The sequence below is a fragment of the Pagrus major genome, chromosome 9 (assembly GCF_040436345.1).
Source record: "Pagrus major chromosome 9, Pma_NU_1.0".
Classification (NCBI taxonomy): Eukaryota; Metazoa; Chordata; class Actinopteri; order Spariformes; family Sparidae; genus Pagrus; species Pagrus major.
In genome coordinates, this window is record NC_133223.1 from 12,065,387 (window position 1) to 12,083,955 (window position 18,569).

Below are 18,569 nucleotides of genomic sequence, written 5' to 3' on the forward strand. Positions count from 1 at the left end.
CCGAAATGGCCTCTACTTCCTCTTCTCCACTCCATTTCTCCTCTTGCCTGTTTACTTCCTGATAAGAGTCGAGTGGTTGAGAGGGCAGTAGAGGGAAAAAAAGGAGTGCTAAAAATAAAACTTTGGGATACAGCCTCAATAAGCACGGCCATTAGAGGGCGATATTTTCCAGTGCTATATCCAGTCCCCTCCACACATCTATAAAGGCATACAAAATAAAGTGTCTGATGTGTGCCTGGTATGGTATTTGCAGAAAAAAAGTATAATCACCACATTAAAATGGCACCTACTCCTTTCTCATTCAAAATTCTAGGATAAATGAATATGCAAATATTTTCAGTTCTAAAGTTTAACTGCTGGACACAAGATGTCTCCTGATCAGTATAAAGTCCATTTTCAGTGTATGTACACTGGAGGCTTCAAGTTCCCACATCACACTTGTGTACGCTGAATATTGCAGTAGAAAAAATGCCACTTGAAAAATAAGTTTAAAAAAAAACAAACAAACAATGAATACCTTGTGTGTCTTGGTAGTAATAAGTAAAAAAAAACATCTGCCAATGAAAACTGTTGAAAAACAAGTCCCATTTATCTGATTGAAATGCTACTTTCTAGGTGATTGTGCCTTACATTATGTGTATTGAGATAGTTTTGACTACAAATTAGACAAATATACTTAAGATTTTGGTCCACAGTGCATAAACTGCACCAGGACTTGCTTCCAAACTTTTTGCAATGTCACAAATCATGCTCGTAGGCCCACCCTCTTAAAATCAGATTACCAGTGAGCACAGAGAAAATGTACTCTTTCAGCGATGAATGCGAAAACAGCCTTCCAGTGTCAAACTCTGCACAATCCTCATTCTACACAGCAAAGCTCAAATGTTCAACTTTATGAATGAGAAGAAAAACACAATTTCCACTGGAGGGGACCTGAACTGATTTTTCCCATACATGTACTTTAACCAACTGAGTATTTGCTTTAGTCTTTTGTGTGTCTGCATGTCTTCATATGTCGTTAGGTGTATATGCAACACCAAAACATTTGGCTCTAAATATAGTTGTGCTCCAGAATCCAAGTCTGAGATGGCAACATTTGACCTCTCTAAATAAACAGATATCACAGCATAGGAGAAGCCAACTCTTCCATCTCTGTGGACCTCATGAAACTTCATTTAGGAATGGCACCTCAGGGAAACACTTTATAATAACCATCATAAATAAATGGTAAGCTTATAGTTAATAGTTTCACTTTATTAAAACTTTGTTTAATGTGAAATAACTATTAACTAAAGTGTAATTAACTATATATTTACCATTTATGAATGATTGTTAATATAAAGTGTTAATGACTTGAGTATTTAAGTGTGCAGTGAGGAATTTACCACAGTTATAATATCCTAACAACCCTAACAATAAGCCCCAGTATGAGCCGCTTTCCGCAAGAACAGCCCCGTGACAAATTATAAATACCACCAGTGTCTGCAGAGGAGCAAACACACTTAACATCAAAAGGATACTGAATGATCTAGCAGCATACAACAACGGACATCATGTTCTTCAGATTTTTTCATTCATGTGACCAAAGGAAAGGATTCGTTCCAGGGTGATTATCATACTTTATGTGCACACCAGCAACTGAAAACTCACCCTCCAGTCTCTGGTTCTCCTTTTCCATTCGCAGCAGCAGGATCTGCTGGTGGATGGCAGTCTTCCAGAGGGCCCGGTAGTCAGCCCCCGTCCTCTTGGGTCTCTCCCCCGGTGGCAGCTGACGCCCCAAGGGATCCAGACTTGAGTTGCAGGCACGGGGTGAGAGAGGCAACAGCTCCCTGCCATCAGAGTGGTCTAAAACACAGTATCAAGAAACTTTAATACAAAGTACATGAAGAAAACATATTGTTTACGCCACAGTTTCTTCATATGATCAATGAATCTAGTGATAATGTGTATTGTGTCGTGTCTTGTCGTATCGTATCGTGTTGTATTGTTTCATATTGTGTCCTGTCTTATTGTATTGTGTTGTATCATGCCGTATTGTGTCTTATTGTATTGTGTCGTGTCCTATCTTGTCTTAACGTATCGTATCGTGTCGTATCATGTCTTATCATGACTTATCGTATCATGTCTTATTGTATCATGTCTTATTTTATTGTATCGTGTCATATTGTATTGTGTTGTGTCATATCGTATCGTGTTCCGTCTTTTCGTATCATATCGTGTCCTACCTTATCGTGTTGTATTGTGTCATGTCTTATCGTATCATGTCTTATTGTATCATATTGTGTCGAGTCATATTGTATTGTGTCCTGTCTTATCATATCGTACCGTGTTGTATCATGCTGTATCGTGTCTTATCGTTTCGTCTCGTATCCTATCTTGTCTTAATGTATCGTATTGTGTCGTATCATTATTATTATCGTGACTTATCGTATCGTGTCTTATTGTATCATGTCTTTTTGTATCGTATCATATTGTGTCATGTCATATCGTATTGTGTCCTGTCTTATTGTATTGTATTTTATCGGAGCACATCGTATGGCGTCTTTTTGTATCTTACTGTATCTTATCATATCTTATTGTGCCTTATCGTATCGTATCATGTCTTATCGTACCGTGTCGTATCGTATTGTGTCTTATCGTATCTTATTGTGTCTTATCGTATTGTATCGTGTCTTATCATATCATATCTTATCGTGTCGTATCGCATCATATTGTGTCATATCATATCATATCGTATCGTGTATAATCGTATTGTGTCGTGTCTTATGGTATTATATTGTGTCTTATCCTATTGTGTCTTATGAAAGGGGTTGTAAGAAATGCTTAGAATTATCATCCAACTCTGCAGCTCAACACAGCTTTTAAGCCTCTTGTAACTAATTGTGTTGGATTTATGGCAAGTTTACTGCGTGTTCAGTCACACACCTCTCATCAACCCCGTCCCAAGCTACAGCAGGCAACTGTTTTTGGCAAAAATACTCTGATAAAATCCACTGGAACACTAACTAACAGGCAGAGGAAAGTGGAGCACTAGTAGCTAAAAAGCCAGAGAATTCAGAAGGTGTTAATGTCCTGGATCTGGGGCTAATCACCACATTTTTTAGCTCCCTTGAGTAAGATAAGAAATACGATGCTAAAGCGAAGAAAATTGGTCATGAGAACAGGTAGGAGGATTGCTTTCACAAGCTCCTTTATCAGTGTTTATCTGACAAGGATGAAGTGGGAAAATTCCTCTTTGCTTTTAATGCTTCCCATTCATGCATGCATGTAAGACGGTCAGGAGTTTAAGAATAGCAATTTTCCACAAGAATCAAATGTTCTCCCTGCCTTGTACTCATTTGCTATGCACTTTTGGATTATTCAGAGCGGATTCAACACGCATCGTGTTTTGCCTTGCATGAACTGCTCTAGGGATTGTGTTACCAGACCTGGGTGCTGCATGGATGCAGATGTCTTGTTCATGGGTGACGCGACCCTCAGGAAGATCTTCTGTCTCCAGGAGACCCTGCGTGGGGTTGGAGGGAGACCTCCGCTCAGAGAGTCACTGCTGCAGCCAGACAGGGTCCTCTTCCTGCCTTCCCCATTGCTACGAGACAAGACAGCAGCGTCACAGACACCCGATAAACGAGTCAGCTATCATCTTACACCAACACCCTTTCAGCAGCTTTCACAAATGCAGGCTCTCTATCTCACACACACACACAAATCCTTCAGTACACGAAGGCACACACATCCAACATCACCACTTAGAAACCTTACACAAGCTCCTCATCAACAGACTCTCTGAGCTGATGAGAAATGGTCAAGGTGAACCTGTAACATACTGAAAAACATGTACCCAATGTGCATGTTAATAAAGCAGAATGTAGTGTTGGACAGTATATCATAATTAGTATGTAAAATGATAACAAACATCAGCCACTAAAACAGCTGAGGCGCATGCGTGCTCACTCATTTTCTGGAAAAGAAGTTGCTTTTGTTAGTAGAGAAGAAAACTTGGTTACTGCGCTGTTGAAGGTTGTGAAAAATGTTCAAACAAACAAGTTTCCTCATGATACTTGTGTTTCACATTCATTGAGAAAAAATGAAATTCACAGCTGCCAACACAACAATGCAGACATTGTAGTAAACTTGGCAGTTGCTGAACCAAATCCAAAATAATGTGAAAAGGAAAAAACATGATTGTTGCTCTATGTAATCCAACATAGATCAAAAATGTTTTAGGGGCACTTAGACAACAGAGATAAAACATCAGATAAGGCAATCCAGGTACCCCAAATATAAGAAGATGTATGGAGGATACCTAAAGTAGGATATAGATTTTACAGCTTTTCTGTAATTTATTCTGTACAGGCTCCTCCGTTTTTCACAGACTGTTGTAATATTGTAATATTGTAATATCATACATATGGGTATCCATTTCCTACATATTATGTACACAGAAATATTTCTGTGAAACCTTATCTTGTGTTTTTTCATTTTTTCATTATTATGCCTCCACTCAGCGATAGCCGTGGCATTATGTTTTGGGGTTGTTCATCCCATTCTTGTGAATGTGATATCTCAAAAACGCTTTTCTTCAAATTTGGAGCAGAATTTCTTCAAATGTGGAACAAATGTCCACTTGGACTCATTGATGTACTGTTCAGATTTAGTGGTCAAAGGTCACTGTGTCCTCACAAAACATAGTTTTGGCCATTACTCAACAATTTATATGATAATTACAACAACATTTTACAGAAAATGTCTAATAGGAAGGAATGTTGAAGTTAGGGTCAGAGGTCAACGTCACTGTAACTTATTTAATGTAACAGTCTAAAATATTACAGTTGCTAAACCAGTGTTTGTTCCCTCTTGCAGTTCTCCGTCTTGCTATTCATGGAATTATTCCATATCAGTGCATTCTGCATTGCAGTTTATGAGCACCATTAAATGTACATGTGGTATATCTATTAAAGGACATTTTGTATTCGTACAAATAAATTGAAATCCTGGCACCAATAATTTGTTGGGTTTTTTTTTTTAAGACAACCAATTTGCAAATTAAATTTAATAGTGAATGTTACATTTTAATTTCAAGCTGTGAACACACAAACACGTCATACATAAATAAGCTTTTAAATGTGAAAATTAAATCTAAACTACTGCAGAGACTTCATGAATAGGTTAATGAGCCTTTAAAGCCAAATTGCATTTTTCCTTTGTTAGAGCAGTTAAAAGGAACTTCCATTTTTTGCTGATTCTGGCCGCATCTGTAGACAAAAGCAGTATGATATAAACATATTTTTAACACCATTTTTCTTTTTTAAACACAGCTGTTTGCAGGATGCAATATGTATCATATTTGATACCGAAACATAGTACATTTTGTTTCAGTAAACTTTGTTGTTTTACTCTTAAGAGTCACTCACCAATCTGGCATGAAAAATTCTTTAAATTTTGACTTATTCGATAAGTAGAAATCCAACCCAGTAACAACTATACAGAAATAGTAAATCTTCTGACTGATGTTCTCCTTTGCTTATGTAGCTCATATTGAGGCTTCAGCATTAAATTGAGACTGTTTCATGACTCACTGTAGTATGTTTAAAAACAACAAGTGGATCACTTGATAGCTGTAGTAGTCAGTAAGCTTGCTCAGCACACTAGTGCCCGTCTCATCATGTGGACAGTGAAAAACAGGAAGTGACCTTTATCGAGACAAATGTCAACATGTTTTGACTCCCTCAGCTGTTCTGCACATTTAACATCGCCTCTTAAAACAGATTCAAATTCTTTACTTGACATATCACCTCTCATTAAGTTTCCCTGCCAGTGAAGTCGGAAAGTCACAGAAAAGACAGCACTAGCATTGGGGAAAAGAAATCCGACAGTGCAACAAACATGTGGGCATGTTCAGATTTAGATACCCTGCAGGTCAAGGCTTCAGCTCTCATTCATCATCAGGTGCAACTTGTGTTGAAAAGTTTTTTTTCCGCCTTTTGCTGCATTATCAGTGTAAGTGTATTTGGGGTTTGACTGCTGTCAGAGGAGAAAAAACATCCCGCCATTTTACAAAGGTCTGCTGCACTGAATCTCATACATAATGGAAATGTTACCCTTTACTTTCTGCCATCCACACATCTAGTAGACTGCGTGTCTACAGAGGATCTAGAGACTCTCTGGCACACAGCGGTTGTCTTCTTTTCTCGAACATACTAGATTAGCTGATTGATTAGTGCAGCTAAATCGTTAGCAGTAACCTTTCAAAATAAACACATCACTGAACTGAGTCAGCATGATGCTTAGACTCCCCCAGGCATCATGAGCAGGAAAGGTGATGGCACAAGTGTGAAGTGCAGTTAATAAAGGCTGAAAATCCAGATTAAATACAGTTTAGCCGTGCAAAACAGCATCAAATTCGCATGCAAATACAACAAGAGAGGGGTGTATCAGCATCCCCTTCTACTTCTGAGTGAACCAGGAAGAGGGCGGGTCCAGCTGCAGAGATAATGGGAAAATAAAGACACAGCTGGAAGGTATTTTTACCCATAAAAAGTTGCTAGGGATAGACAGGAAATTCAGGGACAAAAAAGCTGGGTGTTAAAAGGTTTGGACAGCCAACATGTACGCGGCTACTGCCATCCCAGCAAAGATCAGTTCGCCTTCCCACCCATCTCATCCCCTCTGTCCCTGGCTGATGCGTTTGGGTCTAAGCAGGGGGGCTTTGTTTCGAGCACCCCCTCTCACCTCTTGAGGCTCCCACTGTCTGCCAGGGAGCTCAGGGAGCCCAGTGAGCCCTGGTAAATGCTTTTCAGGAAAGTGGGGGCGGAGAAGGAGGAGGGGAGGCCGAAGGAGGACTCGCTCTCCGAAACGCTGCGAGTTCTCGAGACAGCCACGGGACTGGGCGAGCCAAACATGAAATGCCCACAAATAAAAAAAAACAAACACGTTACACAAAAGAAGGAGCTTCTGGTCAGAGGACAGAAAAACACTGAGGAACTCATGGGCGATCAAAACAGTGACAGGAAACTTGTGATGCTATTGTTCAAGGATAGTAGAGCAGGAGGTAGAGAGATTCAGGTCTGATCAAAGTGCTGCAAATAGATTATATTGTCTGTGTGTGTAAATCAAAGGTTAACAAAATATTTAGTTTGTGTTAAACTGATTAAAAGAAAAGCAGTTTAGCATTAGCCATATCTTCAACAACAAAAAAAAACACAAAAGCTCCCTCCTGTGGATAAAAATCACTCAAAACATCCACTCCCGCAACATTACTGAAGAGATGCATGTTCTATATTGATCACTCCTCTCTCTCCTACAGGTTCCAGCTAAGCAGGCAGCAACTAATAAGTGAGGTGTAGGTTACCTGCTCTGCAGCAGTTCAGGGTTAACGGACTGCTGTCTGCGCAGAGGAGCCTGTCTGCTCTGGCTGGAAGGCTGGCCCTCGAAGGAGATGCGCTTCTTCACAGGTGGATGGCTAAAGGTGTGGGCACGCCGACGGAACTGCACACCGGCTTCCGGGTCGTCGTCAGGGAAAGCGGGAGGGGAACCTGGAGGGGTGTGACCGGGAGATTCCTCATCCTGCTGAGGAGGCGAGAAAGATGTCAGCGCATGTGTAAAACCTCTTTTACAGATTTTTCACATTTATGATATTTTGTATTTTATATCATTATTATCTTTTAGCATGGTTAGATTTTCTGATGCAACCGACTGAAACCAAAACAATGAGACAATGGCATAATGACAAGCTAAACTATACATATTCTGATTAGTTATGCAGGTCAGTAACCTTGCTATAAGCAGAATTCAAAGGGCAATAACAATGCTACATGTCTTTGGAAGTGAAACCACACACACGGATTGTAACTTTAATCTAAACACACAGCTCAAAGCCAAATAAAACACCACCTCAATCGCTCAAGTTACATGTCTGCACTCACCTAGCCAACTTTACCCTACGACAAGACTCGTTCCAGGTTTAACTTTCCACTCAACACCCTTGGGCTCAGCGTTGCCTCTCGCCTGCTGGTACAACTCCCACCATCTATTGTATTCTAATGGACAATGTCCTGTGACTCACAGCATCACACACTATTGGTGGGAAGGATCTCAGTGGCTCCATTCCACACGAAAACCATCCAATCTCCTCCCAGCATGCTTTCAGAGACCTCCCTCTCCACAATCTGACATGACAGGAAAATTCTGCCATATTTGTGCTGCTGCTTTCAATATACATAGAAAAAGGTCTAATGGAACGGCTTTCACCATCCTCAGACCCCTGCTTATCACACTGCACACTGTAAAAGGTCTGTTGGTCTGTTGCATACATGTAAATCACGCCAGATATCCCTGTCAGCTGACCGGCTTGATTGTGATTTGCAGGTTTTAGGAAACACTGATAAGATGAAGTGGCTTAGTGAATCAGACACTCGTGCGGCGCTGTGTCCTATGACAGGGCTTAGAAGAGGAAGCCCGGACAGGCATGGCTCAGCAGACTTACAAGTGGACATCCTGACTTGAATTTCCTGCTTAGTAGGACATCGGCATCCTGACACAATCCCCAGATGACTACTTATTCGCTTAATCACAGGGTAAACAACATTCTTCTGGAGAAAGCTACAGAAAACATACTGCTATATAACAGTGAGGGGCACAGGTGAGGCTCGAAGGTGAAGATGCCCGATTCTCCTCGCACATACAGATAAACACACACATGTAGCAATGTCATTTAATTTTGCAAAAGAAAAAAACAGCAGTGAACATGTTTCTTACAAAAATATATGTTATATACTGTGCATGTGTTGTTAGAGTGCTCTTTGTTCCAATGCTTTTATCTCTGCTTCAGTTTGCTTTTTACTTATTTATTTTACTGTGTGTATTTATTGTATTGTTTAAATGCACATTTGTAACTGCACCTGTAATACTTGCTTTGCTGACTGACACTTTGTCTCTTTCATTGTTTTGCTCACTTTGCATCTCTGTCTTTGTGTTCTATTATGTTATACAAATACAGTTTTTATTACAATTATTAAATCTGCAATAGCCAGATATAGCAGCTTTTTCAAATCCCCCATTACTTAAAGCGGTCACTTCAAGTTCAAGAGTTTGTGAGTTATTTCCCTCACTTGGCGCTTCAAAATTTCCAGTAAATCTGACATGATACGATTGATGAAACACGCAGAGTTAAGTCATGTGTCCGCTATGAGGATCTCTTCCTATCCCTGTGTGTTTAATACTATGAGCAACACATCCTTCAAGCTTAACTCAGTCGATTTTACACACAAAAGTGTGTTTACAGGTCTTGGAGAGGACTAATATGGTATGGTATATGGTCAAAACATTGTATAAGTAATGTAAGTCTATGGCTATATCTAAGTCTTTGGTGGCTCCAGAGGAAGCTGCGTGAAATCTGATAAAATGCCTCAACTGATGCCACTTGAGGTCTTATTGCATCCGGCAGCATGCTTTTCTGACTATTTCGACCCACAATCCTCTGCGCAGCAGAAGTTACGTCACATCGACTGAGCTGCAGAGAGGGCACAGGCAGATGACAGCTCATTAGCTGCGTTCCAAATCACATTTTACTGTTTTACTTCAAATTTCATGCTACAAATGCAACAGATGTATGAGCAAGAGGGTCAAATTTGAAGGTGCAAAGATAAGACAAATAGTATATGCCAATTGCATACATACTACATGCAATGTAGTAAAAGTACAAGAAAAAGTGTGTATTTTGGAACACAGCTTCCGACTGAAGTGTTGGTATATCTGGTCGTCCTACACGGATTTCGATGTTGTTGTTTTTTAACCTGTCCATCACGAGTCTGACAATGTTATAAGAGTGCAATGCCAAATTGGTGGAATACTCCTTTGACTCCATCATGACTGATGGAGAGTCAGGGGGCCTACATCACATACTTACTCCACATTCTGCACAGCAGTGACACAGCGGAGCCAACAACCCCAAATGATTCACTGATAGCTCTGTCAACACACTCCCTGCTGTACTCTTCCCTATTTTGGCCCATTCTACCTCATCATGAAACTATGTGGGAATAATGCAGTGCAGAATCATCATGATACTTGTCCTTTTCTGAGGACAGAGCTCGAATATAACATGCTTTTAAAAGCCACTGAGTAAAAAGTGAGAATTCCCAGAGTATCTCGAGTGAAGTTCTGGGAATTCTCGTGTTCCCCCTCAAGGACACTTACCCTTTCAAAACCGCTTATGCTCCCCATGCTTCCCAAGCGGCCCCTCATCCTGCTGGCACCCTGGTGACAGAGATGGTTATACAATATGAAACATGCGTATATGCCCTTTTTTCAACTGTTCATGACAAAAAGTGTAGCTGGTATTATCAGGAAGGCACTAAAACATCAACTCAGAAAATCATAAATGCTAAGAAATAAAAGGACAAATATTTCCTGACTTGATAACATGAACTGTGTCATTGCTAAGCTAAGTCTCTGAGACAATAGCAGATGGCAGCAGAGGTCTCAGATTGCCTGGATGCCTCTACTGAGGAATTATTCTGCTGTCTCACTGGCAGATATGGGTCAATCCAAATCCCCTGGATGACACTGACACAGAAACAGCAACCGATACAATGAGAGAGAGCCGAGAGACACATAAAAGGTACACAGCACACAGGCTACATTCTGTCTGGGGTGAAGAAATAAGAGACAGAGACAGGGATAAGGAGAGAAAAAGGTAGATCCAATAACAGCAGGGAATTAAATAAAGACAAAGGAAGGGGGGGGGAGAAAACTCTGTGCTCAGACGCACCCTTGCTATGATGTTCTCCAGAGAGCTGGTGAGGGAGCTGCGTGCTTTATTCTTCAGAATATCAAGTTTGAAACGACTGCTGGTGGCTGTGCCGTCTCCTGCCGATGAGCTGTTTGCTGCATTCTGTCAGATGATAATAATGGACAGAAGAAAAAATAAACCAACACGGAAAGAAGAAATAAAATGTGACTGCAGTGACTAAAAATAATGCTGGGTTTGTTTTGGGGGGTTTGCCATTAGAATGATGATATTCGATATTTAACATACACATTATCATGGGCTGTATGACTGAGAACCTTCATCAACATATTTAACATACTGTTAGGGTTAGGGCTAAAGTAATAACCAAGAACTCTGTCAGTGTCATGTTGTCCCCTCAGCAGGTTACTGAATGTGACAATGATTCAATTGATAACCAGTGACGGTCTTTTCCAGGAACATTATGCGTCTACATGGGACGTGATGAAATTAAGATCTTCTATCAAAAAGCTGAAAAACTGAGCTTTTTGCATCAACAGCAGCACCCACAACTTCAAAACCTAAAACATTCTCTGCAACATTATTATTATTATTAATAATTATGTCATCACTGACTAATTTTAACTCAGTCTTTTCTGTGGCCCTGATTATTTAGAACTGCTGTGATATCAACACAATGGAAAACCTGAGGATAAGAAGCCTGTGTAGATGGAGAGACCGCGGGGCTGAGAGTTTTGTCAGAATCATTTACAGTCTAAATGGACCTACTCAAATCTTTTCAGGCACTACTAAACTGTGATTTTAATGAATATGTTGGTCCTGAAGTTAAAGTTAAACCCAGAAATCAATCTATAACTGAGAATCTGTGAGAAGGTAATCTCCCCTCTTTTGACATAGGAACACAATTTATGCAGTAAAGTTTTTTTGGCCATCATCCTCAGGGTAAAGTGGATCATCTGCTAATGTACTTTTTAAGTCACTGTTTCATTTCACACTTGTTTTGGCAATGAAAAACAACGTTTCCATGCCAATAAAGCCCCATGGAATTGAACTGAATATTTACCTGAGGGGCTTCTCCGATGTGGAGGTGGGACTTTTGTTTGCTTTCACAGAGCTGTCTCAGATGGAGAATCACCAGCTCATTCTCCTCTTGGTCTGAGCCAGGCTTCAGTCTCTGCAGACACGGACACACAAACACTCAAAACCCAAGATGGGCAAACACTGCTGTGAAACAGATGCAGCGATTGTAACTGTTTCTCAAAAAAATCAATCACCAAATTACTGTTAATATGTAAGTGTGCTTTCCCCCATCAGAGCCAAACCTCACCTGAACTCGCTCAAAAATCTCAGCCTGCTCATTATCAGTCAGCTGGGAGAGATATTTTTGGATGGCTAGCTTCGCTCTGGGAGGGTAGAGACCTGAAGAGGAAGTAAGAATGTTCTTTTATGTTGCTCCGACTCTGAGAAACAGACAGTGCATCAATATATTCATGAGCTGAGTCGGAGAGGAGTGCTGGAGTGTGACTCAGTCTACGTGGCTCACCTTCGATCCGCTCGCAGAGCTTGTGCAGGTCGTGCATGGGGCAGGCTTCACATAACTGGACCGGAGTCTTGTTACTCTGTAAGGCTGCTGCTGTAGTGAAGGCCTGCTTCAGGGTCAGCATCACCTCATCCACCTGACATGTACAGTCAAATGTAGACGAAATGTAGACAACACAGAGAGAGATTAGAGATTAGAGATTAAAGGGTCAGTTAACCCGTAAATTAAAAAATACATGTTTTTCCTCTTGCCTGTGCTATTTATCCATCACGATTTCTTTGGTGTGAGTTGCAGAGTTTTGGAGATATTGGTCTGCTTTTAATCCGATATAATGGAACTAGATGACACTCTGCTTCTGGTGCTCAAAGCACCAAAAAATACATTTGAAAAACTCAGCAAGGTCTCACAAACAGCTCACAGCAAGCTCTGTGGATTATCTTAATCCTAACCAGGTCATGATTTCTGGAAGGAGAGACATTGCTGTTGAGTTTTGTATTTTTTATTTTGTATGTATTTTTGGAGCTTTGGGCACCACAAGCAGAGTGTCATCTAGTTCCATTATGTTCAGAAGAAGGCTGACATCTTTATCTCTAAGACCCAGCGTTTCACACCAAAACAATGTACATGGATAAATAGCACTAGAGGTAAGAGGAAAAATATTTGTGTCCCTGAAAGTGAAAGTATTGGGTTGAGAGCAAAAGCTGAAGTCATTTTTTATTTACATGTTTTGTGTGACTCACCAGGGACTCGCTGGCACACTGGAAAACGAAGCACACATACTGACTGGGACCAGACTCTGCCTGATCCCGACAGATAAAACCAAAGTGGTCGGACTGCTTGATGCCCTGTGTCAAAGTCAAGACAAGCAGGAAACTAGACATAAGTACATTATTTTTATGCAGCTTGTCTATTGAATGTCTATTCAAAAAAGAACATATATACACATCACTGATAAATGATAAAAGCCATTAAATTAAGGACTGAAAACAGAAATCATGCTACACAGTAAGTCAGGCAGTAATGTACTAGATGCCATGAAAAAATATGCACAAAATTAGTCTGAGCCTATTCTCTGACTGGGGCTGCAGTAGAGACAGCAGAGAGAGGCTTTTAGTATAAAAACAGCGGGTAAAAATAAACCAACCTGACAGCAGGATGAGATATCTTTGAAGTTCTTCTCCAGCACCACTGTTTTGCTGTCTGGACTTATGAGGTTTATTTCAAAACGGCCGACCTGTGAGACACAAATGTCTATTCTGGTCGGACAGATTCACGCAAGAACACGTACGTAGAAAAGCAGTCACACAAAACCATACATACTGTGTGTAGATGATGGATTTAACTTATGGCAAGGAGAATCTCAGTGTCAAGAGTCTCACGATAAGGGCTGGGACTATTCTGAGGCGCGTTCAATGACGCACGTAAACACACTCAAAATCAAGGTCAACAGGTCTGCACCAATGATTTTTCCCATAATTGACTGCTATGTGGAGTATCATATTGAGCGCTGTGCTCTAGTTTTTAAAATTAGCTCCATGAGGAAATGGGCATGGTGTGTGAGGAATGGCAGTTGGCTCACTCGGCTGTTCACAAAGCAGCGGCCTTACGTTCGCACAGGAGTAGCGCTGCGGTCACAAATTCTGCTCAGGAGTTACAGCCTCTTAAACTGAAGGGCTAACACAGGGCCGAGCCAGTCTGTGCGTTACAACTGCCAGCCACGTGCACATAAAAATGATTTGCAGTAGCAGGAGGCTCTGAGGCTGGACTGAATGCATAGAGGGTGACAAACAAGGACAAACGGTGGTTTTCTGGTGTGACGGGTGGAATCAAGTTCTTCAAGACAAATTATGACATGAAGGAAGTGAGTGGAACAAAAACATCCACCCATCTCATTGACAAAGGGAGTATATTTATAGAGTTCTGCCCATAAAACTAACATCTACTGCAATTTTGGAGTAAAGCCAAACAGTGTAAAACATTCCTGAATCTTAACTTTGCTGTTACGATAAAGCTCCTCAGTGCTGTGGACAAAAAGATAAGACATTTCTGAGCTGCTAAGCTCATTCTGAAACTGAGACATCAGCAAAAGTACAGCATGCCGTTACTTTTCATGGAATTCAACCGCATTTTTCTTTAATCAGTTTCCTCTACCTGGAAGAGCATGGTGCGGTTCTTGTCTGCGTCAGATGGCTGAACATGGTTTGGTGCGCTGGAGTGTCTGCGGCGTGTGGGGCCTATGATGACTCCTTCCCCAGGCTTCCTCTGCAGACTCCCTGCCAGGCTGCTGCAGCGCGTCCGAAACTCTTGAGGCTCCTCAAATCCAGAGTCCTCCAGGATGCACTCGGGGAACGTTCCTCGCAGGCTGCTCTGACTGGAACTGCTCGACAGGCCTTTAACTGACACAAGTACAGCAAATTAGATTAACACTTTCTGCCTTTATTTTCATTGGTGTAGATGAAGACCACATGATCAATCAAACAAGCTTGATTATTCAGTTAAATTAATCAATGTCTTGGTTGTTAAAAAAAAATCGAGTGTTTTTACATTCAATTTAGAACCTCTTTAAGACCACTTTTACACAGTTCTTATTTCAAAGTTCGAGTTAGCTGTAAATTTTAAAAAATCAGCTGCTGGCATGGTTTTCAACTAGTTCAAGGAGCCATCGGTAGCTTAATTAGCTAGTAGGGCTGTCACTTTTTATTTGAAATTCAGATTTTCATTGGAACGTGGAAAAACAGTTTTTGCCACGTCAGGCAGTGGCAGCACCAGAAACAAGTGGAGCGACCTGAGACTAATAATGCAGGAAAGTATAAAAGCTATATTTATCCAAAAGCTAGCTCACTGTACCTCAGATTCACTCACTAAAATTACACATTTTCATTGAATTTGTTCGAATTTCCCTTTTTGTAGAAGTGACAGCCATATTAACTAGCTAGCTACAGCTAAAATCTGTGACAGGTGTCATGTCAGCTGGCTAGAAAGTATAAGTCTGCTTTTGTCTACCTCTGTGTAAAATGAAGGACCACCGTTTCCAGATTTACAAGGAAATTCAAGTGGTTAAACCTGCTACTGTTATAGCTGTCAATGTGAAAATGGGCCGTGCAAGAATGGAAAGCTTGTCAAGTGTATCAGCAATACAGTAAAGTGCTGCAGAACAAAGCTAACAGTCGGTGTGCTTTAAAAATCTGCCTTAAGCTACTTGACCTTTTGTTCTGACTGCAGTCGTGGGCACACACATTATTTGAATAAAATAATTCGTCCTAATCCTCAATTTGCATGACGCTCTTACCTCCACCTCCGGTCATGTCCTCCACTCCAGGGCTCTTGGGGTCTTCTATACTCTGATTCAGAGCAGCGGAGAGTGGGTCTCCATCTCCTCCTATGAGGAACTCCACAGGGGCGCTCTCTGTGGAGCCTCGCTGACCATTGAGCAGCCGCAGGCGCTTGCGCTCGACCTCGTGCTGACGAAACTTATCGATGCAGTCATCTATGAGGGTGGACGGAGCCTTTTTGTGCAGAACAGTCACCTGGTATTTTTTGTTTCAGATTCAGAAGCAAATTAATTGAATCGCCTTACAAAAAAAAAACACAAAAAAAACGTCATATTTGAAATGTGCGTTCATTTCTACCTTGCCACAGTAAAGCACTTCATACTTCTGGGAGTTGTAGAAGGCCTCGTCAGCTTCCTGTTTTGGCTTGGTATCTTCCTTTAGGGCTGATTTGGACACTTGGCGAATCCTGCTGATCACCTCAGGGACCTGTAAGAAAGGAGAGTGGAACAAAGGGATATGTTGAACAGGAAGACGTTGACGAGGAAACTCACAACAAAAGGGAAAGGGAAGTGAAGTGGAACCAAACGCCAGGCTGCAGCTCCTCTTACAGCTGAACAGCATGAGAAAAACATAACTCAACTGAGACAGATACAATAACATCAACTGCAATAGTGTGACTTATTTTCAAATTCTTTAATATTGAAATTTTAAATTTTTCATTTTAAAAAAGGTGTAATACGTAAGATTTTAACTGAAAACAATAAAAGATTAAATAAAATTATCCACAGAAATAACAGTTTTGACCTGCATGCGGACCACCAGATGCATGGCTAATTGAGCTAACTAGCTAACTGCAACTGCAGTTAGCAGCAGTTCATGGTTACTCTGTTGATATGCTGCCCCCCTGTCCAGTATGAATTTGTCAGGTGGCCAATTCTTACATATTGCACCTTTAAATTCAATGTCAAAACTGCACTGATATCTCTAGAAGCCCATATTAAATAACATGCGTTACAGTGATTGATCCCTCACATCATGTCAGTGGAGGTGTACTGGACAGAAATGGAGACTCGTGCACAAACAAAAGTCAACACAGTACAAGTAAAACTGTGTTTAGCCAGCACAGTTCATCCAGGAACTTGTTTTGGTTAACAAATAACATGGCCTGCCTTCATGTTCCAACTTTAAACAACTCAAGGCTAAAAAAACAGCAGAAGATTTGAACTAACTAAGGCTGGACAGACCAAACACTACAGAAGTAGGCGAGAGGCCAGGAAACGCCCGCAACCAAGGACAGAAGACAAAACACGGAGCTGGAGGAAACTTGAGGCTTGAAGGTCACACAGCCCGTTTCTGCAGCTCGTTCAACACCTGCAGGAACAACTAGTGCCATTAAAGCAGGAAATCTGTTTCGGTTACTTGCATCTCAGAAAAAAATCGAACAAGTCAAGACAGAAAAAGTAACGCTCTTAAAAGCACACTCTTAGGCAATACTTGGGAATCTGAAGCCAACCCATCCTTCAGTCTTGAGACACTTTAACTGTTGAGGTTACAATAGATTTGGCAGACACAACACGACCGACAGCCTCTTAAATTCAAGCGCCTATAACAAGGGCCGCTGCCAAGGTCAGACAAATACTGCATTTAAGACAACAATGAGCGCTAAAACAAACATTGGCTCCACACACTGCACACATCTCTCGTCGTATCTGATAAGAGCTGCATGCTGGCTGTTGGGCAAATATATTTATTACGTAGACTAGAGAGGGAAGTTATGTAACAAAATACATCAGGCTTAGTTCAGAGGTGTGACCAGAACAGCAGGACAGAGGAGGGAGGGCAGGGAAACAGGAAAGGAACGCTTGTGAATAAAATATAACATCCTGGCAAAGTTCAAATAGTTGTCTTCTATATTGCTGCAGTGGCTACATGAACTATTTAAAGTCCTATTTTCCTAGTGCCTGCCTTCCCAGGGGTTGAGCTGTGCATGGCTGGTGACAGAGGTCTGTACTGAGATGAGGGAGAGGGCGGTTGCTGGGTCACACATACTCCATCTCACTCGAATTCAACTCTGACCCGTTGTGATTGATTTTTTCTGTTGGCTTTTAGATTTTAAAAGCATCTTTTGAGTTAACAGCAAACTGGAGGTGGGTGATCTGGCCAAAAAAAAAATTATATCACTATCTATTTGATGGCAAATCACAATCCACAATCTAAATTGCAATAGTTTTTAGAAATATCAAAATGCCCTGCACACTTTAACCAGACCTGAAATAGCCTATGAATTAATTTGCAGGATTAAAACACAATATTGCATTAAAGATAGTTATTTTTTGGCACAAGCTCCTCATACGCCACGCCACTAGCTTTAACTCACATTGCATTGTTTGTAATATATCACCATAGGAAGAGCCATGTAATGTGATTTGTCTAATCAGCATAGCAAACTAGTTTGATCACTCTTTTAGTTTGTCCATGTGGTGTGGATCTGCTAGTCAATGAGGATATGTGTAGTTTGGATATGATAGTAAGAGACTGTGGACACCTTCAAATCAATCATGATTTAAAATAGTCAAATTGCCCACCCCTACAGCGAACCTAAAAAAAAACCAGCAGCGCTGACACTCAGGATTCAGCAATTCACTGATTTTATTATTAACTGGGATTTCAAATGTTAATGCCTGTAAAGGCTCTGCTACACCGAGTGTCTCTGTTCTCACTCTCACAAATGGGACGTTATGGTACATTATTTTTCTAAGTAGCTGTGAGTAAAAATTGTGGTTTCAGTGTAATATAAACCAATGGTGAATAAGCAAGAAAAGGACCACTGCATGATTTATAAATTACTGTTCACCAAAATGGCATAACCCCTGCATGAGAGATGTTCTCAATTTGTTTTATTTTTTACTAAAACTACACTATGACCCGACTTCTTCAGGATTATTATTTATTATTTTGTACTGTATTATTTGGTTACCGTGTTATTTCTGCATCGATTGAGTTACTGTTA

The 18,569-nt window shown here is 40.8% G+C and overlaps 1 protein-coding gene across 3 annotated transcripts in view; it reads right to left on the minus strand.

Annotated features, from left to right (window-relative positions):
* tbc1d4 (TBC1 domain family, member 4) overlaps positions 1 to 18,569 on the minus strand; it is a 34,519-nt gene that overhangs the window by 9,766 nt on the left and 6,184 nt on the right. The window contains exons 2-15 of one of the 3 annotated variants that reach the window (XM_073473684.1): positions 15,917 to 16,045; positions 15,577 to 15,814; positions 14,439 to 14,683; positions 13,432 to 13,521; positions 13,028 to 13,132; positions 12,291 to 12,423; positions 12,075 to 12,166; positions 11,811 to 11,921; positions 10,769 to 10,891; positions 10,195 to 10,254; positions 7,349 to 7,563; positions 6,730 to 6,882; positions 3,429 to 3,586; positions 1,651 to 1,845 (exon numbers count right to left, since the gene is read on the minus strand). In XM_073473684.1, the coding sequence (XP_073329785.1) occupies positions 1,651 to 1,845; positions 3,429 to 3,586; positions 6,730 to 6,882; positions 7,349 to 7,563; positions 10,195 to 10,254; positions 10,769 to 10,891; positions 11,811 to 11,921; positions 12,075 to 12,166; positions 12,291 to 12,423; positions 13,028 to 13,132; positions 13,432 to 13,521; positions 14,439 to 14,683; positions 15,577 to 15,814; positions 15,917 to 16,045 (2,047 nt within the window). Of the gene's footprint in view, positions 1 to 1,650; positions 1,846 to 3,428; positions 3,587 to 6,729; positions 6,883 to 7,348; positions 7,567 to 10,194; positions 10,255 to 10,768; positions 10,892 to 11,810; positions 11,922 to 12,074; positions 12,167 to 12,290; positions 12,424 to 13,027; positions 13,133 to 13,431; positions 13,522 to 14,438; positions 14,684 to 15,576; positions 15,815 to 15,916; positions 16,046 to 18,569 lie in introns of all 3 variants that reach the window. The other 2 variants (XM_073473682.1, XM_073473685.1) reach the window with 2 other exon arrangements.